Source organism: Procambarus clarkii, chromosome 14 (genome assembly GCF_040958095.1).
Source record: "Procambarus clarkii isolate CNS0578487 chromosome 14, FALCON_Pclarkii_2.0, whole genome shotgun sequence".
Classification (NCBI taxonomy): Eukaryota; Metazoa; Arthropoda; class Malacostraca; order Decapoda; family Cambaridae; genus Procambarus; species Procambarus clarkii.
This window is the reverse complement of record NC_091163.1, coordinates 10,972,287-10,997,265: the sequence shown is the minus strand read 5'-3', so window position 1 is coordinate 10,997,265 and position 24,979 is coordinate 10,972,287. Positions and strand designations below refer to the sequence as shown.

Sequence of the window (24,979 nt, the reverse complement as noted above, 5' to 3'; positions counted from 1 at the left end):
AGTAACTTGCAATAAATTGCGCATCACGTCATATGACGCGATGAAGTACTATGCAAGATTTAAATAGCCCGCGAATACACGGGGTTCACCTCACCTTCATCAGGACTCTTGTAAACAGACATCATTTAAAGGTTGTCTTCGATTTCTGGTTGGGTTGTTTTGTCCTTTCTCTCTTGGTTGTTTCAGGACCGTCTTTTTGTGCCAGATACTGTCGCCTCATTTCGAGTGGTGCTGGTGGCTTGCATTTGGGGTAGATGTCACTTCTGCTCTGTTCCGCAAGCTTTCTCGGGCGTTGTTTTCACCTCCGGTTTGCTCATGTGTCGCCTGAGCTGTCCTGTTCGTTGCACCGGGTGCTCTCTTCTCCCTTCTCCTCAGTTTGGGGTGGCCCCCTCGGTTCAGGACTGTTTTTCTATGGCTCTTTTCTTGTTGGCATTGGCCTCTCAGGGGTTGGGTTGGAGAGTTTCATGCTCTCCTCTGGTGCAGGAGTTTCTGCTCTTTCGGTCCTAGTGGTCTTTTCTTTGTTTGCAGCCGTCTCCTCCTTTTCTGGTGAAGAATAAAATAAAATAAAATGTTTATTCAGGTAAGGTACATACATACAAGAGATTTTACATAAATTGATAGATTTATAGATAGAGCTAGGACATACAATGCCTAAAGCCACTATTACGCAAAGCGTTTCGGGCAGGAAAAACTTTAATGACTAATACTTAATACTAAATGAGTATAAAGAATAAAATGTGTTGAGAACAAATAAAAATAAAGATAAAAAGGGGGAAACATGGCTGAAAAAGCAGCACAAATACAAATAGGTCGACAAACAGCGTTGTTTAAGAAAACAGACATAGGTTGACAATAGAGGGGTAAGGTAGGTTACAGGGAATTTATTAGGTAGTGCTTCGTTTTTATCTTAAACTGGTTGAGAGAGGTACAGTCTTTAACATGGTTGGGAAGGTCATTCCACATTCTGGGTCCCTTGATTTGTAGAGCATTTCTAGTTTGATTAAGTCGCACTCTTGGAATATCAAAACTGAATTTATTTCTGGTGTGGTGCTCATGGGTTCTGTTACAACCTTCAATGAAGCTTTTGAGGTCAGGATTGGCATTACAGTTCAGCATTTTATATATGTATAACACACATGAGAGAATGTGCAGTGACTTAATATCTAACATATTCAGAGATTTGAGTAGGGGTACCGAGTGATGTCTGGGGCCAGAGTTGGATATTGTCCTAATGGCAGCTTTGTGTTGAGTAATTAGAGGACGTAAATGATTTTGGGTAGTAGAACCCCAAGCACAAATACCATAGTTGAGATATGGATAGATGAGGGAGTAATAGAGCGTCACCAGGGCATGGCGGGGTACGTAATATCTAATCTTAGAAAGAATGCCAACAGTTTTTGAAACTTTTTTTGATATATTTAGAATGTGTCCCTGGAAATTCAGCTTGTGGTCAATGAGAACGCCAAGGAATTTGCCATCTAATTTGTTACAAATTTGGGTATTGTTAATTCTGAGATTTATTTGATTAGAGGATTTATTGCCAAACGGAAAATAGAAAGTTTTGTCAATGTTAAGGGTGAGTTTGTTGGCAGTTAGCCAAAGATGGACTTTATTTAGCTCAGTATTTACTGTGGCATTTAGAGCAAGGGGGTCAGGACTGGAGTAAATGAAGGTTGTGTCGTCAGCAAATAGAATTGGTTTGAGGTGTTGGGAGGCATTTGGAAGGTCATTAATGTAGATGAGAAAGAGGAGAGTGCATCGTTAGTGCTTTTTTGGGGTCTGAAGCCATGTTGACAAGAGCTAAGTGTATTGAGTTTGCCTAGATAAGAGTAAAGCTGCTTATAGATTAGTTTTCAAATATTTTTGATAAGTTTGGCAGAGTTGATATAGGTCTGAAGTTGTTAACATCAGTGGGATCACCACATTTGTGGACTGCGGTTACTCTCGCTTTTTTTAGAATATCTGGAAAGGTTTGGAGTTCAAGTGACTTGTTGAAGAGCAATGCAATGGTAGGAACTAAAAATCTGGAGGCTTTTTTGTAAATAAGTGTTAATATCTCCTCAAGGGCACTAGACTTAGTTTTAAGGGAAAGGATTATGTCAGTAACTTCAGTGGAATTAGTAGGCATTAGGTACAGAGACTGTGGATAGTTTCCTGTAAGATAGTCCTGAATATTAGTACTGGACAATGGAATATCATTTGCAAGGGATGACCCAATGGAAGAGAAGAATCTATTGAACTCAAGAGCAGTGTCAGAGGCTGAAAGCAGACCATCATTATTTGATAGGAGTATTGGTTTATTATTTATAATCTTCTTTGATCCCAATATTTGAGAAATTGTGCTCCATGTTTTCCTAATATTGCCCTTTGTGTGGGTAAATTTGTCTTCATAGTATTTAATTTTGGCTCTCCCAATTATTTTAGATAGTAATGATGAGTAATTCTTTGAGAATTCTTTGGAGACGATTCCTAACCTATACTTCTTCTCGAGGTCATGTTTTTTATTAATGGATTTAAGTATCCCCTTTGTCAGCCAAGGATTGTTTAGCCTTTTAGTTGTGACTTGTTTCTTTAGCATAGGACAGTGGGTGTTATAAAGGCTATGAGTTTTTTGAAGAAATGATTGCACTGCTAGATTGATGTCCCCTATGTTCCCTAATTCAGATTGCCAGTTGATATTAGCAGCAGCAGCTATAAAATTGCCTATAGCAGTTTCATTGTGCAGCCTAAAGCTTATCTCCCTTGCCTCTAGAGGTGGTTTGTTAATGTTGGTTAGGAGAAATGTGGGGTAATAGTCTGTAGTGCTATCGATGATTATCCCTGAAGTAAGTGGAGAGGTTATGTTGGTCCAGATGTGATCAAGAGCCATGGCAGTACTGTCAGTGATTCTAGTAGGTCTAGTGATTACGGGTATGAGGAAGCAGGAATTCATACAGTTGAGGAAACTAGCAGCAGGAGAGTTATCAGGCTCGCAGAGGTCAACGTTAAAGTCACCAGAAATAATTATGTGGTTTTTGTTCAGTCGGTTCTCTAGTATAAGATTTCTAAGGTTTGAGTTAAATTCAGTCACATCAGTGTTAGGAACCCTGTAGACTGCTCCCACAGTCAAGACAGCATCGTTACCCTTGACTCTGAAAGAGGCAAATATATACGCTCCATAAGGATCTCTAGATTTAATTACTTATAAGCAAGTCAGTGCATGGTGGTAGTAAAGAGAAGTACCACCACCTCTTTGTATAGGACGACAGTTGTGAATGGCTGAGTAGTTTGGTATGCTGTAGAGTTGAGAAGTGTCCTCTTTTAACCACGTTTCAGTAAACACAATAAAAGTGAATTTGTTGTCAACTGTTTGAATCAGGGCATTAACATCATCAAAGTGCTTGCAAAGAGATCTTACATTCAAGTTTATTACAGAAACATTGTGATTACACGCTAAAACATTGTTTACATCATGTGCTGTGTAATATCTGCTATTTTGATCATTAAAGTGCTGATTGTCATAGATACTATCTTGAGGTTATCTTGAGATGATTTCGGGGCTTTTTAGTGTCCCCGCGGCCCGGTCCTCGACCAGGCCTCCACCCCCAGGAAGCAGCCCGTGACAGTTGACTAACACCCAGGTACCTATTTTACTGCTAGGTAACAGGGGCATAGGATGAAAGAAACTCTGCCCATTGTTTCTTGCCGGCGCCTGGGATCGAACCCAGGACCGCAGGATCACAAGTCCAGCGTGCTGTTTGCTCGGCCGACCGACTCCCTAAGCTAGACTAGATAAGAGGTTAACTAGATAGATAACTAGGAGATAACCCCTAACTAGATAAGAGGTTAAGGTCTGGATCTATAATAGTTTGCATAAGAGGGCTGTTTTACAGAGAAGCCAAAAAGACAATGATACAAGAACTAGCTATGAAAAAAATATATATATAAAACTATACACAAAAATGAGGTAGGTTGCTTAAAAGTACTTTCAGGTACACTGTAAGTAATTATTTGCACTAATGATCAAAATTGCACAGGCAAAGCAAAAGAGCACAATGGAGCAATGGTTATCTTGAGGTTATCTTGAGATGATTTCGGGCCTTTTAGTGTCCCTCACGGCCCGGTCCTCGACCAGGCCTCCACTCCCAGGAAGCAGCCCGTGACAGCTGGCTAACACCCAGGTACCTATTTTACTGCTAGGTAACAGGGGCATAGGGTGAAAGAAACTCTGCCCATTGTTTCTCATGGTGGTTGAGATAGGCAACCTGGGTTACAAAGAAAAAGTAGAATACAAAATTCTAAAGTAATATAAACTTAATGGTAATTTAAGTAATTAAAACTTAATGGGAACTTAGGAATGTAAAAAATGAACTAGAATACAGTGGAACCTCTATTAACGAGTTTAATCCGTTCTGGCACCGAGCTCGTTACCTGGAAAACTCGTCTTTGGAAACAAATTTCCCCATTTAAAATAAAGGAAATAAATTTAATCCGTTCCACTCCCAAAAACATCCATACTTGTATGACTTTTTTTATGTAAATATAATATTGCACATGTAAATATAAATGTTTTGTTGTAGTGTTTTAATATTTACTTTACCTTATGAAGAGTTGTTGATGGCTTCAGGGAGACGATGGGGAGGTGGGAAGGATGAGAGGGGTTATGGTGTGGAAGGAGAATCCACCTCTGAGTCAGGCGGACTCTCTCTTCTTGGGAATTTCACCCAAATTTCATTTCAAATGTCACACAAGGATGCGTTAGACCAGCACCAAATAAAAAACTATGTTGATTACACTCGTTGTGTCAACAATATAATAGTCTTACCACGAAGATACAATACAATGCCGTTTTCTCAAATAGGCAATGTGGTTATTAAAGAAAACGGAAATTTCATGGCAAACATGTATACAATCCCCAAGTCGATCGGATAAGAATTGGATTTTATAGAAATATTTGCTCAAATGATACTTGAGCGCGGTGTTTGGGTGCATTCAAGAGAAAAAAGTGTCACGTTCAAGCGACATATACCTGCGAAAGTGATAACACTTTCATAAAGTGTTATCACAAAGTGATAAATTAATTAAACATTTTCACACACCGGGTTCTCACTGCTTTATCAGGGCAGCTTTTCCAAGAATGCGTTCACCTTTTCAAACATTCCAAACACTTCCCTGATCTCAGTGGAAGAGGCAGCATCCTCCCTTACCTCCTCATTCCCTTACTAATGGTGTAAATTGTTGATGAGGACCTGCCATACTTCCTTGTGAGATCAATCACACAGACACCACACTCATGCTTTGCTATAATTTCCTTCTTTAAATCCACAGTAATTGTGTCTTTCTTTCTCTTGACAACACTATCTTTAGCAAGCAGCTTCTTTGGAGACATCGTGTGTTACAAATTGTAGTCGCAAAACCACTAAAAACCCAAAGTAAAGCTCAAATATATCCAGAGGGATGCTTGTCGTGTGAGATACAACAACAACACTGGCGTCGGAGGCGTCCGAGAATTTGCGAGAACCCGCGAGACGCTAGGAAGCACCATGTGGTTTCACTCGTTAATAGAGGCGAGCTCGTCAATAGAGACAAATTTGCTGCGAGTGGCTTGCTCGTTACTGGAAAAACTCGTTAATAGAGCCACAAATGTAAAACAGAACCAGGTCTATTCTATAAATTCATAAACAACAAATTGCAGGTAAAGGATAATATTCAGAGGTTGAAAATGGGAAATAGATTCACGGAAGATGAAAAGGAAATGTGTGAAACACTAAACGAAAAGTTCCAAAGTGTGTTTGTACAAAATGAAATCTTTAGGGAACCAGATACAATAAGAATTCCAGAGAACAACATAGAACACATAGAGGTGTCTAGAGACGAAGTGGAAAAAATGCTCAAGGAGCTCGGGAGGAACAAAGCAGCTGGCCCAGATGGCGTTTCACCATGGGTTCTGAGAGAATGTGCATCTGAGCTCAGCATTCCACTTCACCTGATCTTTCAGGCATCCCTGTGTACAGGAATCGTAGCAGACATGTGGAAACAGGCTAACATAGTTCCAATCTACAAAAGTGGCAGCAGGGAAGACCCCCTCAATTATAGACCTGTATCATTGACAAGTGTAATAGTGAAAGTATTGGAAAAGCTAATCAAAACTAAATGGGTAGAACACCTGGAGAGAAATGATATAATATCAGACAGACAGTATGGTTTTCGATCAGGAAGATCCTGTGTATCGAATTTACTCAGTTTCTATGATCGGGCCACAGAGATATTACAGGAAAGAGATGGCTGGGTTGACTGCATCTATCTGGACCTAAAAAAGGCTTTCGACAGAGTTCCACATAAGAGGTTGTTCTGGAAACTGGAAAATATTGGAGGGGTGACAGGTAAGCTTCTATCATGGATGAAAAATTTTCTGACTGATAGAAAAATGAGGGCAGTAATCAGAGGCAATGTATCGGAATGGAGAAATGTCACAAGTGGAGTACCACAGGGTTCAGTTCTTGCACCAGTGATGTTTATTGTGTACATAAATGATCTACCAGTTGGTATACAGAATTATATGAACATGTTTGCTGATGATGCTAAGATAATAGGAAGGATAAGAAATTTAGATGATTGTCATGCCCTTCAAGAAGACCTGGACAAAATAAGTATATGGAGCACCACTTGGCAAATGGAATTTAATGTTAATAAATGTCATGTTATGGAATGTGGAATAGGAGAACATAGACCCCACACAACCTATATATTATGTGAGAAATCTTTAAAGAATTCTGATAAAGAAAGAGATCTAGGAGTGGTTCTAGATAGAAAACTATCACCTGAGGACCACATTAAGAATATTGTGCAAGGAGCCTATGCAATGCTTTCTAACTTCAGAATTGCATTTAAATACATGGATGGCGATATACTAAAGAAGTTGTTCATGACTTTTGTTAGGCCAAAGCTAGAATATGCAGCTGTTGTGTGGTGCCCATATCTTAAGAAGCACATCAACAAACTGGAAAAGGTGCAAAGACATGCTACTAAGTGGCTCCCAGAACTGAAGGGCAAGAGCTACGAGAAGAGGTTAGAAGCATTAAATATGCCAAAACTAGAAGACAGAAGAAAAAGAGGTGATATGATCACTACGTACAAAATAGTAACAGGAATTGATAAAATCGACAGGGAAGACTTCCTGAGACCTGGAACTTCAAGAACAAGAGGCCATAGATTTAAACTAGCTAAACACAGATGCCGAAGAAATATAAGAAAATTCACCTTCGCAAATAGAGTGGTAGACGGTTGGAACAAGTTAAGTGAGAAGGTGGTGGAGGCCAAGACCGTCAGTAGTTTCAAAGCGTTATATGACAAAGAGTGCTGGGAAGACGGGACTCCACGAGCGTAGCTCTCATCCTGTAACTACACTTAGGTAATTACACTTAGGTAATTACTCGTTAATAGAGGTTCCACTGTAATTAATAACAATAGATGACCAAAAAAGTAAAAAAGCAATTATGAGATCTATAATATGAAAAGCTTACTTACTCTACTATTATAAGTACACTATAGTTGAATACTAAAGTTACACTAAAACAAAATGAGGTAGTTTAAATAGAGATACACTCAGGAACACTGGATAATGAAGTTAATACTAGAGGACACAGGCAAAGCCAGTGTACTATGGAACATGGGAGTAAAAAGAAAAAAGACAATAATAAAGATGACAATTTTTTTTTTTAAATAAAGTTATAACCTTTTGAAAGGAAAGTCAGAGCTAAAGTACACAATGGTAGTTAAATGAGATTATGGGTTTGGGTTTGTTATGCCTATGCCCAATGCCCAATGGGTTTGTTTTGTTATGCCTACCTTTCTAGGTGCAAACCCCGGTCGATGGCAGATAAGGAAAACCCCAACCACAAGGGGGTTTTCCAGGGCCATTGCTCCCTGAAACCTCTCTGAAGGGGTCAGGTTCTAGCGCTGGTCCCTGGTAGGTCTGAACTCCTTAGCTAATGTCCCGGTCTAATATAACATACATTAGCCCGATAAGCTCAGGGGAGCCTCCGGGGCTCACCCAGAAAATGGCGTTTCATTACATTCAACGCTGATTTTAGTCCATTACTGTTTGCAAAGTCTGTGGTGGTGCATTTTCTGCAGGCGGCTTCGTCTAGTTGTCGGCCTATGTCGGACTTGTTGGTTCTCCGAAGGGGGGGGGGAGGGGTGCTGTGGTTGATCTGCCCAGAAGGGTCGTGCAAAGGCTCAAGGTTCTTTCGGTCGTCGTAAGCCAGTTGTTACAATTACAAGACTGTAATTACCATATTATGTATCCTCACATTCCCAATGTACATTCTTGTATATGCATAAATAAATAAATAAATAAAATAAAAGTTGTGCAGTTTGTTGTCGGCCACGAACACATTTGTACATGGGTATATACAATGTGTGTATATAGTGTAATAACAGCAACAGGAGTAGGTTGGGAGGAGCTATTTTGGTGAGGGAGGTGACATAATTGTAGCATCATATGCTGGCTGCTGTGTGCTTTCTCATGCAGTGTATGGTGGCCACTGTAAAGTTTGGACACAATACCGGCTTACTTGCATAGTTCTGGTGAATAAAACATGTAGATAAGTCTACATAACATGTATAAATAGTGTAATGAAAACAATAACAGTATGGTGGGAGGAGCAATGTTGGTGAGTAAGATGTTGGAGGAGTGAGGGAGTCACTGGATGTTGGAGGAGTGAGGGTGTGGCAGCTGATATTCGCGGAGTTCTGAGTGTGTTCATGGTGAATGTATATAGTGTGTGATAGTGTATAGTATGTAAATAGATTGTATTTATACATAAATTAGCATGACACATGGGAAATATGTGCAACATATGTGTACATGTGTCATGCATGTAACACAGTGTCCTCGGACAATACGGATGTTCTATTGCAATAATATAGTGTATATGTTAATTATACATAGGATTGGCACAAAAAAGCAAATAAATGTATTTGGAACTGTGCGCAAAAAATGAACAAAAATATATTCGCAGCAACTCATGCATCCTGCATCCTGGGGCGTATGCCACGAGTGACCAGGAAATGATGACATTACGCACAAACTTATGAACCATAGCAGCCAAAGTACATACAATTTCGACCTTCTGTTACTATACCCATACTTAGGGAAGGGTTTTTGACACTTTCCAAACAAAAAATAATTTTTTCCAGAGAAATTATTTCCTGCGCATTGGGGGGGGGGGAGTCATATTTGGAAGCCGAGCAGTTGAGGGGTTAAAGCATTGGAACAAGGTACTGTATATTTAGGTAAAAGGAAAATTAAGACAATTTTAGAGGCCAAAATTGGCCTCCTAAAAAAGTAGGGAGTAGCAAAGATGACAAACAATGTCAAATAAGACTAATACTGAAATCTGTTGGCTTAACAGAAACCATTGTTGAACCCAGAATACATGGTTCAGTAGCAAGAATTCCAGATGTTGAGCCAGAGCAACCAGAATCCATACCTCCCCCAGACCTTCAGTTCTTGGATTTTAAAGAAGAAGAAGTTGGTGTGCTAGCAAATTCAAAGAGAGTTGGAAATAGAATTCTGGAGGTGCTGCGTAGTGGAGGACTTAATGTTAGGTAAGTCACTCACTTTGTGTGTGTGTTCTGAGTACAGTATATTTAAATTGTTGCTTCTAATTGCAGTGTACTACTTGATTTAAGAACTTTTTATGGATCAAAGCATACAGTATCTGGTAATTAGCTAACCCTAGTTTTGATACCTTAATGATTTTACTGGATGTATTTCTATTGATTTCTTTGTGATATTTTGAGATTGATTTTACCTATTGTCTTGATGCTTACAACTAATGTATTATGGTTCAAACAAGGCTCTTATTGAAATTAGGCAGTGTAAGCCCCTGGTGAAATTTTTTAGAAGTAATAAAGAACACCTTAACCACTGCACTTCGCACCTAGTTTCTGCAAAAATTTTTTAGTGCAATTGTCAAGGACATATTTTCGTTGTTTTTATAAATATTCAGGTAAATTTAATGTCAAAATGTAGCCTAATTAAAAAATAAATAGCACAACTCTCAGAGCACCAAAAAACACTTTGTGCAGTACAGTGGTTAAAGGGTGTTCATGTCTATAACCTCCTCAAGGCTTTTCTAATGTATTGAATGCTCCATTATCTAACACTATTAACTGAAAAGCCATATATGCTTCCAAATGTAAATGCTCATAATCATAAATATGTTCATAATTCATATGTAAATGTTCATAATTTTCCCACTGGTCGGCGACTTGTACTTTTCTTTTAAAGTGTATGTGTGTGTGTATGCATGTACATGTGTACGCTGTGTGTGTGTGCACATGTGTATACACACGTGTGTGTCACATACCTTGTGTGTGTGTGTGTGTGTGTGTATATGTATATGTATGTGTATATACATAATGTGTATGTGTGTGTGCACTTTTTCTTTCCGAAGGGGCTCTGTTCCCTTCTCTGTTGACGGGGTGCTGGGGGAGCAGCTTGCTCTGTTGACTCTTGCATGGTCCTGCTGTTGGTGGGCACTTTTGGTTGTCTTCCGGCCTCTGATGGTGTCGGTGGACGGTTTCTCCCCCTTGGGGGGGTTCAGAGCTGGCGGGGTGGGCTTCTTCCCCTGCGTTTCGTCATGTCATCTTAGTGGGTGCATTGGACGTGGTCGATCCACCAATCCTTCTGGGGTTCCTGTCTGCTCTTTGTAGTCATGGGCCTTTCGCATCTGCGGTTCTTCTGGACTTCTTCAGTCTGCGCCTTGGATTCTATGCCCTCCTTGGTGGACTGTTGTCTCCTGTCCGGCTTCTGTTGGGGCCGGGTGCCTGGATGGTGGCCCTGGACCTCCAGGTCACTTCTTGGCACGTTCCTCTCCAGTTTTCCGGGACTGGCACAGTTGGTGGTGGGGCTTCAGGTTTGCTGCTTTTGTTGCCTTCCCTATTTTGTAATTGGCACTTGGTGTATTTTTTGCATCTTTTACCGGATCTTAGTACCCTGTCTGAGTCTGCTTGAGATTCGGTGTCTGGCCTACCTCGATGACTGGCTAGTGTGGGCTCCCAGTCAGTCCGCTTGTCTGCTCGCCAGGGGTGTGGTTCTTTCCAGATCACCGGATTTGGTTTCCTGGTAATCTGGAGGCCATTCCATCTGTTTCCGTCCCGGGTTCGGACCTGGGCCTTGTTTAGGGCTATTGGGCCACTCCTTGTCTTTCCCTCCAGAAGTGTTACTGCGGCTGTGGTCCCGCCTTCAGCTGTACATGAGGGGGTCCTGGGTTGCTCAGCGGTTGTTTGAGCAGTTATGCGGGAGTCTAAACTTCAAAGTGCTGGTCTGCCCACGGGGTTGGGTTTGACTTCGGCGTCTGTTTGGTTCCTTCGGAGACTCCCCTTCCGCCTCTTGCTTTTGTTAGGTTTGTTCCTCTGGGGATCTTGTGTTGGTGCTGCGTCACCAGCATCCTCTTTGGGGTTTTTCGGGGTTCCGTGCCTTGGCACCTCCCCGAGCCTTTGCTCGATGTGTTCACGGACAGGTCATCTCTCGGCTGGGGCTTTGTAACCAGTGCTCACCAGGTCGGTTGGGGATGGTGGAGTCTGTCCGTCCGTCGGGCTCACAGCACGGTTCGGGAGTTCATGGCTGTCTGGTTTGCGCTTCGGAGCGTTTGGGTCACTCGGTGCTCTACCATTCAGCTCCGTTCAGACTGTTCTCTGGCGGTTCTTGCCGGAACCACAGGGTTTCTCTTAGGTGTTGACCTTTGGGGTTGGTTCCGTAGTGGCTCGTTTGCTGGATTCTCGGGGTTTGGCTAACCGTGAGGTTCATGTCCGGGGTGTATCCTGCGTCCTGGCGGACAGCTGTCTCAGTTCATTCCTCTGTTCGCTGATTGGCCAGTTTTTGCAGACTCGTTTTGTTGACTTTGTCGGACGTATGAACTCCTGGCCATGGACGTTCTTCAAGTCAGCGTGGTCTAGGCGTCACCCATTTTATGTGGCACCCTTACCCGCCTGCGAGGCGTTCACGTTGGATGCTTTTCAGTAGGATTGGTCGAGGTGGGGGTACCTGTTCCTCTTCTCCCGGTCCAGCTGTTGCTTCGGGTTCTGGCTCGGTTGCAGCCCATTCCCACGAGAGCAGTCCTTATGGTTCCTTGGTGGCCGGCCCAGCTTTATTTTCAGATGCTGCTTGAAAGGTGTCCGAATCCGGGGCGTTTTCCCGCGGCTCCACCTCTTTCGGCAGGACGGATCAGTCCTGTACGCGACTGGTTCGGCCTTCTCCTCGGCTCTTCCCGTTTGGTATTTTGATGCGGGTATCACCATCTCTGTGGTGTTCAGGTGGCCTTGTTGACGGTGTCCCTCCTGCGAGCTTCGTCTTGGCGACAGTATGACGTTCCTGGTGTTTCTATGCACTTTGTCTTGCTCTTTGTATATTGTCTTCTCTTTCGCATCGGGTTGTCTTGTCCTTTCATGGGTTTTCTGGACTACAGTTATTTGATGTTTTCTTACTGTTGCCTTGTTTTATGCGGCGCTGGCAGAGCCACTCCGGCTTGCATTCGTGGTGGACGTCACATCTGCCCCGTTTTGTACGCTTTCTCGTGTTTTGTTTCACCTCCGGCCTGCTCATGTGTCGCCTGCGCCGTCCTGGTCCTTGATTAGGGTGCTTTCTTATCTTCTCCTCAGTTTGTGGTAGCCCCTTCGGTTCAGGTTTCTGCTCTTTGGTACTGGTGGTAGATTTGTATGTGTGCAGCTTTTCTCCGTCCTGGCGATGGTCGAGATGGCTGGTTTCTGGAGGGGTTCTTGGGTTATTGATGCTTGATTGGTTTGGCCGGGGATGCGTCCTGTGTTGTCCAGTTGCGTTTTTGCCGTTCCCTGCGTACCGTATCTGGGGATGCGCTTTGTTTTGATCCGGTTCCCCTCGCTCCCTGTTTCAGGGCTCGGGTCTCCCAGGTCGTCCGCAGAGTTTTTTTCAGTCTTCCAGCTTGCGGTCTGTCCTTGCGCCCGTGCTGTTCGGACGTTTGCAGCTTTTGCTGCTGTGTTGGTGACGTCTACGGCTCATTTCGGGTGCAGGGAATTGAGGGTCGCACAGGTTCTTGGCCGCCCATTCTTTATGCGCGTCTGCTCCTGTGCGTTCTTGTTGCCTTGGGTCGCAGGTTGCATCCTGTTGTCTCTGGTTCACGTTGCAAAGTTTGTGGCAGCCGCCTCCTGGGTTAGCCCTTTCTTTTCCTTCTCTTTGGGTATGAAGCTCCAGGGAGCCGTAGGGGCTCCCCACAGAAAACCAGCGTTGAATGTAATGAAACGCCTTTTTCTGGGTGAGCCCTGGAGGCTCCCTGGCAACCCTCCCTCCCACCGGTTGGCGGTTTTTTTGCGTTGGTTGAAGCTTAGCTTCCGAACTGGAGCTTGGCAGCCGGCGCGGTAGGTCCGGGACTCCCCCCTCCCCCTCTCTGGGTGGGGAGGGCTGTGCGGACAATCGGCGCAGCACTAAAGTGTGATATTTGCTTGTTTGCTTGTTTCCTTGGGATTGTAGGGAGTTTCTACCTCTCTGTTCGGTTTTTTGTTTTAGTTTTTTACCATGTGGGGTTTGTTTTGTCATGCCTACCTTTCTGGGTGCCTGACCCCGGTTGATGGCAGATAAGGAAAACCCCAACCACAAGAGGGTTTTCCAGTGCCATTGCTCCCTGAAACCTCTCTGAAGGGGCCAGGTTCTGGCACTGGTCCCTGGTAGGTCTGAACTCCTTAGCTAATGTCCTGGTCTAATATAACATACATTAGCCCGATAAGCTCCAGGGAGCCTCCGGGGCTCACCCAGAAAAAGGCATTTCATTACATTCAACGCTGGTTTTTTTCAACCCCTGTTACGTGGCTGTGTTAATTTCATTTTCTAATAGTGTAAACATTTGTATGCTGCTGATATTTTTTCCTGTACTGTACTCATATGGGTGACAAGTTATTATCATCCTCTTTGTGGTGTTGGAATATTGAGGTTCTCTATTCTAAGTCAGGCTCTTAGGGGTCATAAGTTTTGTAATCCCTTCCTATACAGCATAAGTTGAAGGTCCGTCTTGTATTTTTATTGTAATTAACATACAATTTTGAATTAGCTATATAATTTTTCTCATTGCTATGCTCAACTTCACGGCAGTTCATTCTTAGAAAGTTATCCTATATTGCTTGTGCCCATTCTTTTATATATTCTGATGTTTAGTTTGTAGAGTAATAAATGTCTGTGACTGAAGCCTGAAGGTGATTACAAATAAGTGGACTTCAGTACATTACTAGTGAAGTTTTCCAATTCTAAATTAATACTTAAAGGAAGAAAGTATTTTTGTCCATTACATTGTTTGTTTGATAAATTCAACTTAATTCCCTATTAAAATGAAGATGCTCTCTGCTGAATATGAGAACATTTAAACATGGAATTGGGTTACTACATGTGCTTGGTTCTGAGATGGATCATATCATTTCTTTATCAACTTGATTTCCTTGGATTCCAACATAAGATGGAGCCCAGCACAAATTACTGTACCTTATATTTTATTGATATAATGTCACTATTGTTCTTTCTTTCTTTGTCAGAGGGTCTTCTAAGGAAAACTGCTTAGTATCTATAATGATACTAAGCTGTAATGATAATTTGTAATTCAGTACAAATAATTTTAGGGCATTGTTTTTATGGGCATTTTAGGGCATTACAACAGTGTGGACAAAGATGTACATTCTCATATTTTTTTGCTATAGGTTGTTGGAAGACACAAACTGTAAATACCCAAATGAAACTCGTGATTGGTCTGGAGCTCAAAAAGTATTGCAGGTAAGAAAGTCCTAATTTTAATATACAGTACTCCAAAATTTGTGAAGTTATGAGTATGATGTTCTGTATTTTAATAATTTAATTACAGTATAAAGTGCTGCTTTGATAATTCTTTATCCTATTGAAGAGTCAGAGACCCACTCTTGCCTATTAGCAGATAACCAGAATCTGACTCTGCTATGTGATGAGAGCTTGGGGATCAGAGAAGTCATCCCTAAAGTCAGAGAATTATCAAAGCCACACTTTATACTGTAATTAAATTATTATTATAATAAATGTATATACAGTACAGTGGAACCTCAAATAACGACTTTAATCCGTTCCGATGCCGTGGTCGTCATGTGAAATTGACATCATTCAAAACGAAGTTCCCGATTGAAAAGAATGTAAATAGAAATAATCCGTTCTACCACCGAAAAACATCAATATGATATTTGATGTTTTAAATAATGGAGCAGCCTACTTTACATACACTGAATAAACTTTTATGACTTTTTCTTTCTTCAAATTTGTTCAAATTTTTTTCATTTTTTTGTATAGCAAAAAGTTTGTTTGATGTTTGGCAGATAGACTGCTCCATGTTTCTTAACCACTAAATTGCGCCAGCCGATTATTCTCGGTCGGCGGAAAATTGCGCCAAGAAAACTCTTTTTTTATTTTTCCGTACTCATTCTAAATGTGTGCGAGGTTGGTTGTGTACAAAATAGACTCTTAGGACCTCCAGTGAGAGGCAGCCATCTTGGAAAAAATTCTCAGAATGCCCTAGGGCTGCTGGCTGGGTTAGTACTGAATGAGCAACCATGGATGGCATACGTGCCTCTGGCTCCCAAACACCTGTCTGACGCGGTGTTCAAAGATCACACTGTCGGTGAAATTCAAACCTTATTGTTAACCACCGTGCCGCGCCGAGTTTATTGTACTTACCTGTTTGTGCTTGCAGGGGTTGAGCTCTGGCTCTTTGGTCCCGCCTCTCAACTGCCAATCAACTGGTGTACAGGTTCCTGAGCCTATTGGGCTCTATCATATCTATCTGTTCCGGGTCTCCAAGAACAAGAAGTCATAGATTTAAACTAACGAAACAAAGCTGCCAGAGAAATATACGAAAATTCACTTTTGTAAACAGAGTGGTAGACGATTGGAACAAGTTAAGTGAGAAGGTGGTGGAGGCCAAAACCGTCAGTAATTTCAAAGCATTATATGACAAAGAGTGCTGGGGAGACGGGACACCACGAGCGTAGCTCTCATCCTGTAACTACACTTAGGTAATTACACTTGAAACTGTGTATGGAGTCAGCCTCCACCACATCACTGCCTAATGCATTCCATTTGTCAACTACTCTGACACTAAAAAAATTCTTTCTATTATCTCTGTGGCTCATTTGGGCACTCAGTTTCCACCTGTGTCACTAGTGCGTGTGCCCTTTGTGTTAAATAGCCCGTCTTTATCTACCCTGTCAATTCCTCTGAGAATCTTGTACGTGGTGATCATATCCCCCCCCTAACTCTTCTGCCTTCTAGTGATGTGAGGTTTAATTCCCGTAGTCTCTCCTCGCAGCTCATACCTTTCAGCCCGAGTACTAGTCTGGTGGCAAACCTTTGAACTTTTTCCAGTTTGGTCTTATGCTTGACTAGATATAGACTCCATGCTGGGGCTGCATACTCCAGGATTGGTCTGACATAGGTGGTATACAAAGTTCTGAATGATTCCTTGCACAAGTGTCTAAATGCCATTCTTGAAATTGTGAAATTGTGAAATTCCCCCGGTGCGCATGAAATAAAGTGTTCCCAAAAAATTATTTTTTCTTTGTAAAATAATAAATTCCCTTTCCTGAACATGTCTATGTAAAAATAAATACCAAATTCCACTTACTTTGGCTGTTGGGACGTGGACAAGGTGCACTGTGATGTCATCAGAGCCTGGTCGCCCATGCGTGAATCGCCCAGACACGTTCACGCGGGCCATTCAAGCACCGGGTGTTGCCACAAATATATTTTCAATTATTTGTTTTATGTATTTCCAATGCGGTTTTATTTGTTTGTATATTTTTGTTATTTTTATCGTATATGATGCATATTTGTGTCCTTTACAATATGTACACAGTAGAACGTTCATAATATTCCATGGAACTGTGATACATGTGTCAGTAATGTGTCCACAATAAATGTTTATTATCGCAATATTACTTGTTAAAAATTCACTAAAATTACAATGTGTACAGTTTCACCAGAATTTGAGTAATAATCAAAAAGTGGCCCATGGTACACAGCACGACTTCGCTCTCATTGCACCAGGTACAGATAGATTTCAATTCCTGTTTCTTCGTTCTGTGTGCTTGCAAATAACACACTCATGTACACCATTGGCATTAGTACCTGTAGGTGGTATGTAGCCAAGCTTGTAAAATGTAAGGTAGTCTTGAAAAGATTACAGGAAAAGATCACTTTGTAAGGTAGTCGTGAAAAGACCACTTTGTATGGTCCCACACAGGAAAAGATTCAGCCAGCTTCAAAGAGTGTCCATCAGTCTGGAAGAGATTCAACCAGCCTCAAAGAATGTCCGTCAGTCAAGAAGAGATTGAGCTATTCTTGAAATTATCTATGGAAAACACCACAAGGAAGCCGCTAATACTGTTCATCTATGCTACTTGTATCAGATGCATCATCACTGAATGCAGAATATGATTCATCTATGTATCATCTAAATAGATTGATATTTAGATGATACAATATTATGACCCCTTATGTTCTTCAAACAATAAGGTTTAAATTTCACCGACAATGCGCGATCTTTCAACACCGCGTCGGACAGCTATTTGGGAGCCAGAGAAGCGTGTGCCACCCATGGTTGCTCACTCAGTACTAACCCAGCCAACAGCCCAAGGGCATTCTGGGATTTTTTTCCAAGATCGCTGCCTCTCACTTTAGGTCCTAAGAGTCCATTTTGTACACAACCAACCTTGCACACATTTAGTATGGATACGAAAAATCAAAAAGAGTTTTCTTGGCGCAGTTTCCCGCCGACCAAGAATACTTGGTTGGCGCAGTTAAGTGGTTAAGCAAGGCTTTCCACCCCAATGGCCAGGCCTCTCAGAGACAAACTCCTGAACACATCAGAGAAAATAACTGACTGTGCAAGGGCATTGTTAGTGGGCACCCAGGGAAGAAAACCCCCTGAGCATATGCAGGCCAAAACCCAGCAAGAGCCAAGCTCACACAAGCTAGATCAAAAACACTCATGTGAATCTAGCACTAAATTAAGGAACAATACATTAAGCAAATGCCCGCTAAACACACACTGAAACTAAGACGCTGGTACAACGTTCGAACAAGTTTTAACACTTCCTAACCAGTTATAACAACCAATATATCAAGTTGTAACAACGTTCTAATACGTCATAAACACGTTAAGCCAAGATGTAACAATTTTATTACAAGTTGTAACAAGCAGAAAATAGAGACAGTTACGGTTTGTGTTTCCAGGATGGCCGCTGCAGAACAAAGCCCAAGGATAGCCAGCACTTTGCTTGAAGTGATGGCGGCTTGCCCATGACTGGCAGAGTATAGGCTTAACTATAGTCCAACACATCAACAACAAAACTGAGATAAGGAGCTGACTGAGGGCTGGGGCTAGGCTGCCTGCTGGTGGTAATCTGTACTAATGAGTTTCAACTAGTTTAAGTGATTCTCTTATTCTCTGTGAATTGTTTGTGAAATCTGGCAGTTTTGAGGCTTTGTTTTCTCTGAAACCTCTAGTTGTCTGTTATGCTTCACTGACTTTCTGGAGAGTCTTTCTAATGGCGTGGCACATTGTCACTTACTTCCTGTGCCTCAGCGAGGGAAGGCCAGGTTCTGGCTCTGGTCCCCAATTGGCCAAACAGAACTTCCACAACTGATGCGCTCATTTCCTGCCAACTTTCTTACAGTTGAGCTACAGTGGGGCCTATCATCAGAATTGGCTTTTAATTTGTAGCCTTTATACCCACATAAGGATAGATTAATTTGTTATAGTGTATTGTTTAGGATTTTCTGCATGACATTCAACAATCAGTTTATTTACATCTCAATGTTTATGGTATGGTTTATTCATTTTATAATTTGTCTTATAAATTTATGAAATTATGGAGGATATGTATTTTATTTATTATATAATGTTAATTACAGTTACATCACTTCTCTGATTTTATTTTTCATATTTATCAGGAATGTGAATACGAGGCACGAGCATCTGAAAACCTTTTGAGAAATCAGAGTGTTTTCATTGGAATTGACTTTTTTGTTGAGTTAATGCCTAAAAGGTAAGACATCTAAAGTTTTCTGTTTAAAAAGTTGCAGAGACAACTCTTGCAATAGACAATTTCTGAAAGCCCCCCTTGTTAGCTCTTCATAGCTCTGTCAAAGCCAAGACTTGAGAAGTGTACCAGGTCTCTGAGACTCGTGCTGACCTACCACGAGCCAGGAATAGAATCTAGTTCTCTACAAGGTAGGAGCAGTTTGGGAATTACAGATCTTCCGAATACCAGAATGATTAGTAAAAACTATCATACATAAATAAATATTCAGATGCAAACCAAGCAGTTGCTCATTGCTACTGGTAAACGACAGTTTTGATGTGCATGATGCCACCAGTTGGTGGGCTAGGTCACCAGGGGTCTCAGTCAGACTGCCTCCTTATTCCTTCAACTGGTGCCTTCCTGTTAGATTGCCAGAAGCCCTAAGCCTAGATAATTATCATGGATATATTGGCAATGAAAGGCAACAAAGCAGCAAACTACCATACACCATTGAAGCGGGGATTGCTGGCTGGCTAAGTCAAACAACCTTCTGCATGATCTCGGAGATGAGCCATGGAAAAACAATGCAGTAAGTAGGTTGTTCCTTTTTATCCATAAGGTTGTGATGCTGCAGGTATCATGTGAGTTAGGGTGTCAGTGGACAAAGACCTCAGGTGACCTGAAATGCCATCTGGTGGCAGTTGAGGAAATTGACATGAGATTTGTTGGTTCACTGCCAACTATTATTTATCTTGTTTCTAATTTTTTTCCTTTTCATAAGAGCACTGGTTTGTTTTGTTTTACCTGTGACTTTCTGGGCAGTAATCTAAGATTTTGGTGGATCTCTGGCCTGCTGAAGCTCGCCTCACCACTGTGAGCAATCAAAATTGTGGTCATAGTCTGTGGTAGGTTACACTGGTAGCAGAAGCCTGGTACATTTATTGAGGCCCCAAGGTACCAGAGCATTAACCCCTGCCCTGTGCATAGTGCCTTAACCACTAAGCTGCTCTGGGCGATTTGGGCTTTGACACCCACAGGCACATAAAAAAAAAAAATTATTTCATCTTTTAAAAGTGTTTATTTGTGTTCCCTGATCACAGGAAAAATAGTAAAAATCGTAAGCGGCATATTTTAGATGCAATAGGGCGAAAAATTCTGGCAAAAAACCAGTGCTGAATCTAATGAAATGTCATTTTCTGTGTGAGCCCCGGAGGCTCCCTGGAGCTTATTGGACTAATATATGTTATATTAGGCCAGGACATTAGCTATGAAGTTCAGACCTACCAGGGACCATGAGCCAGAACCTGGCCCCTTCAAACAGGTTTCAGGGAGCAATGGCCCTGGAAAACCCCTCCTGTGGTTGGGGGTTTTCCGTATCTGCCATTGATTGAGGTTAGGCACCCAGAATGGTAGGCATAACAAAACAAACCCCACATGGTAAAAAACTAACCATAAAAACCAAACAGAGAGGTAGAACTCCCTATAATCCCAAGGAAACAAGCAAACGTAACACACTACTGCCGCGCCGCTCGTCCATGCAACCCTCCCTCCCTGAGAGAGGGAGAGGGGCCCCCCTGACCTCACCCCGCCGGCTGTATAGCACTCCAGTTCGGAAGCTACACATCAACAAACACGAAAAAAACGCCGACCGTTGGAAGGGAGGTTTGTCAGAGAGCTTCCGGGGCTCACCCAGACAATGGTGTTTCATTACATTCAATGCTAGTTTTCTGTGGGGAGCCCCTACGGCTCCATGGAGCTTCATACCCAAAGAGAAGGAAAAGAAAGGGCTGACCCGCTACGCGTCCGCTACAAACTCCGCAACACGAAGTCAAGACAACAGGTAGCAACCTGCAACCCAAAGCAACACAAAAACTCACAGGAGCAGACACGCTCACAAAAGAACGAGTGGCCAGGACCCTGTACGACCCCCAAATCCACGCGTCAAAGCTGCAAACGTCCGAACAGCACGGGCGCGAGGATAGGCCACAGGCTTGCTAGACTTAACAACCCTGTGGTCGACCTGGAAGACCCGATCCCTGGAACAGGGAACAAGGGAAACCAAATCAACCCAAAGCGTAACCCCAGCCATGACACGCAGGTAACTGCAAAGAGCCGCAACCAGACAACACATGACGCACCCCCGGCCAAACCAACTAAGCATCAATAACCAAAAAAACCCTTCGGAAAGAAGCTGTCTTTACCTTCGTCAGAAAAGACGGAGAAGGCTGCAAACCTACAAACCTGCCACCAGTATCAAAAGGGCAGAAAACCCCTGCACAGGAGGAGAGCCAGAAGCTCCCCGAAACAACCCACAGAGGCTAATGCTAACAAAAGTAGGACCTTTGAAAAACAATCTTGAACAGAAGGGGCTACGACAAACTGAGGAGAGGAAAGATAAGAGAGCACCGGCCTGACCAAGGACAAGGACAGCTCAGGCAGCACATGAGGAGGCTGGAGGTGAAACAAAGCTCGAGAAAGCGTATGGAACGGTGCGAATGTGATGTATACCCCAAACGCAAGCTGGAGCGGCACCGCCAGCACCACACGATACGAGGTGACAGAAAGAAGCATCAAATAACGGTCCTGAAAAACCAATACAAGACAATATGATGCGAAAGAGAAGACAACCTACGAAGAGCAAAAAAAAAGTGAATAGAAATGCCAGGAAACTTCATACTGTCGCCGACACGAAACTCGCAGGTGGAACACCATCAACAAAGCTACCTGATCACCATGGAGATGGTGATACACCCGCGTCAAAAGACCAGACGCGAAGAGCCGAGGAGAAGGCCAAACAAGCCATGTACCATACCGGTCTGACCTGCCGAAAAAGGTGGAGCCGTGGGAAACACCCTGGGTTTGGACACCGATCAAGCAGTGTCTGAAAACAAAACTGGGCTGGCCACCAAGGGGCCACGAGGACTACTCTCCTAGGTAAAGACTCCAACTGAGCCAGAACCCGAAGCAACGTGGCCACCAAGGGGCCACGAGGACTACTCTCCTAGGTAAAGACTCCAACTGAGCCAGAACCCGAAGCAACAGTTGGACCTGGGAAAGAGGTACAGGTAACTCCACCTCGTCCAGTCCTGCCAAAAGGCATCCACCGTGAACGTCTCGCAGGCGGGGAAGGGCGCCACATAGAATGGGAGATGCCAAGACCACGCCGACGTGAAGATGTCCATGTCCAGGAGTACATCCGTTCGGCAGAGCCAACGAAATGAGTCGGCGACGACTGGCCAATCGGTGAACAGAAGACTCTCCCCGGACATGAAATGCACGGAGAGCCAAACCCTGAGAATCCAGCAGACAAGCCACTCAAAGGGACCAACCCCAAAGGGGCAAGGACCGAAGAGAACCCCCATGGTTCCAGCAATGAACCCTCCCCGGACTATCGGCGCGGCAGTAAAGTGTGATGTTTGCTTGTTTGCTTGTTTCCTTGGGATTGTAGGGAGTTTCTACCTCTCTGTTCAGCTTTTTGTTTTAGTTTTTACCATGTGGGGTTTGTTTTGTCATGCCTACCTTTCTGGGTGCCTGACCCCGGTCAATGGCTGATAAGGAAAACCCCAACCACAAGGGGGTTTTCAAGGGCCATTGCTCCCTGAAACCTCTCTGAAGGGGCCAGGTTCTGGCGCTGGTCCCTGGTAGGTCTGAACTCCTTAGCTAATGTCCCGGTCTAATATAACATACATTAGCCCGATAAGTTCCAGGGAGCCTCCGGGGCTCACCCAGAAAATGGAGTTTCATTACATTCAACGCTGTTTTTTTTTTGTTATGCTCCTGTCGGTGACAATGGCCAAATAGCCCTTAGCAACACAATGCATAAGGGTTATGCACCAGGTAGCTACTGAGAAACTTCCAACAAATGACTTTTATATGTAAAATTTCTACTGAAGAAAAAATATATTGTACTGTATATCACAATTATTAAGTTTATCAAATACTGTTTAGTACAGTTTAGTATTAGTAATTAGGTTAGTTCATATCTTGTGTGTGATATTGCTGTTAACTTTAATGTTAAACTTTTTCTAATTGTTCAACTTGTGTTTTTACATAGTTGGTTTGCTGTCACTTTGCTTCATGTTCATAATATTGAGCGAAATGTATCTGTGAATGTCTTCGCACCAATGGTTCCTGTGCCAAATGCTGATATTCAACCTTCTCAATCTAACGAAGAAACTCTTATTCTGGTATGTATTTTATAAAAAAATTACAATTGTACATTTGTGAGTGTATGATTTCAATCAACAGTTTTGTTTCAGTAAAGATCTGTGCATTATTTTGTATATAAATTGCTGTGTATACAGGTATAGCCCACAATATTGGAGGGAAGGAAAAAGTGGAATTCAATAGTTTATATTACATGTACAGTATACTATATATGTATCTACAAATTTTCAGACAAACAGACATTGGATCCAGTAAAATAACCCGTGTGTTGGCTTGCGTCTACAGTATAAGTTTGTTTATTCATGTGCTCCCCTATCATTGCCTACTTATCACTGTCTTTAAGGTAGCGAGATCTGTTTCTGTGACTCCACTAATAAAACTTTACACATTTGTCATATTTTCCGTGGGGAGCCCTGTCGACTCCCTGAAGCTATCTGAACTGATATGTGCTATATTAGTTTGGGGTCATCAGTCACAGGAGTTCTTATGCCTACCAGGAACCATGAGTCATAACCTAGTCACCTCAGAGGTGCAGGGAGCAATGGCCTATGAGCACCTTTCATTTAACGTATAATTGCCATTGACCGGGAAAGGACCCGGAAAGGTAGGAGAATCAAAATAGACCACTGTCTGGTTAACCCATGTAATCTACATCCCATAAGATCAAAATAGCTCCTCTTGAAAGAAACCAAACAAGCAACCCTTCATATGACTAGAACTTCCACTCGTTAGCGATAACCCCTCCCCAAAAGGGAGAAGAAGGGAGCCCACCACTCCAGTTCTTGAACAGATATGCTGATGGTCACCTCTGGCCTCAAGGTCTTATTCTGGATTTTGCCTTGTGTAGCTGTATCAGCAGTGTGCTTGGGGTGTTGGCCAGGTGTCTTCCTGTATACAGAGCTGCATGTGCCTAGGGTGAACTTCTCTCTGTTAGTACTGTCCTTGCGTTTCAGGGTTATCTTCCCCTGGGATGTTCAGGAATCACTCCCCGTTAGAGGACTTCATTAACTGAGATAGTCTTTACCCTTGAGGTATGTCAGGGGTCTTGGGCCATCCGTCTTGCTCTGGGTGAGGAAAATTTATTGGCTGGGTGGGGCACACTGTGGCTGGCGCAGCCTGCCTTGCTACACTGAAGTGGCCAATGCTTTTCTCTGGTTGCCAGTTTGCTTGTTGTGTTTCTTTGGGGCTTTTAATTTCCATTTCTTGTTTTTTTTTTTTTTGGACGTATGGACTCCTGGCCATGGACGTCTTCGAGTTGGCGTGGTCTAGGCATCGCCCCTTTTTTATGTGGTGCCCTTACTCGCCTGCGAGGCATTCACGGTGGATGCTTTTCGGCAGGACTGGTCGAGGTGGGGGTACCTGTTCCTCTTCTCCCGGTCCAGCTGTTGCTTCGGGTTCTGGCTCAATTGGAGCCAATTCCCACAAGAGTAGTCCTTATGGTCCCTTGGTGGCCGGCCCAGCTTTATTTTCAGACGCTGCTTGATAGGTGTCCAAACCCGGGGCATTTTTCCCGCGGCTCCACCTCTTTCGGCAGGTCGGACCGGTCCTGTACGTGACTGGTTCGGCCTTCTCCTCGGCTCTTTGCATCTGGTATTTTGACACAGGTATCACCATCTCTGTGGTGATCAGGTGACTTTGTTGATGGTGTCCCACCTACGAGCTTCGTCTCGGCGACAGTATGACGTTCCTGGTGTTTCTATTCACTTTTTCTTGCACTTCGTAGGTTGTCTTCTCTTTCGCATCGGGTTGTCCTGTCCTTCTTGGG

The 24,979-nt window shown here is 43.0% G+C and overlaps 1 protein-coding gene across 1 annotated transcript in view; it reads left to right on the top strand.

Annotated features, from left to right (window-relative positions):
- LOC123771439 (titin) overlaps positions 1-24,979 on the top strand; it is a 236,050-nt gene that overhangs the window by 204,549 nt on the left and 6,522 nt on the right. The window contains exons 50-53 of the mRNA XM_045763962.2: positions 9,396-9,591; positions 14,704-14,776; positions 18,977-19,071; positions 23,102-23,234. Of these exons, the coding sequence (XP_045619918.2) occupies positions 9,396-9,591; positions 14,704-14,776; positions 18,977-19,071; positions 23,102-23,234 (497 nt within the window). The remainder of the gene's footprint in view (positions 1-9,395; positions 9,592-14,703; positions 14,777-18,976; positions 19,072-23,101; positions 23,235-24,979) is intronic.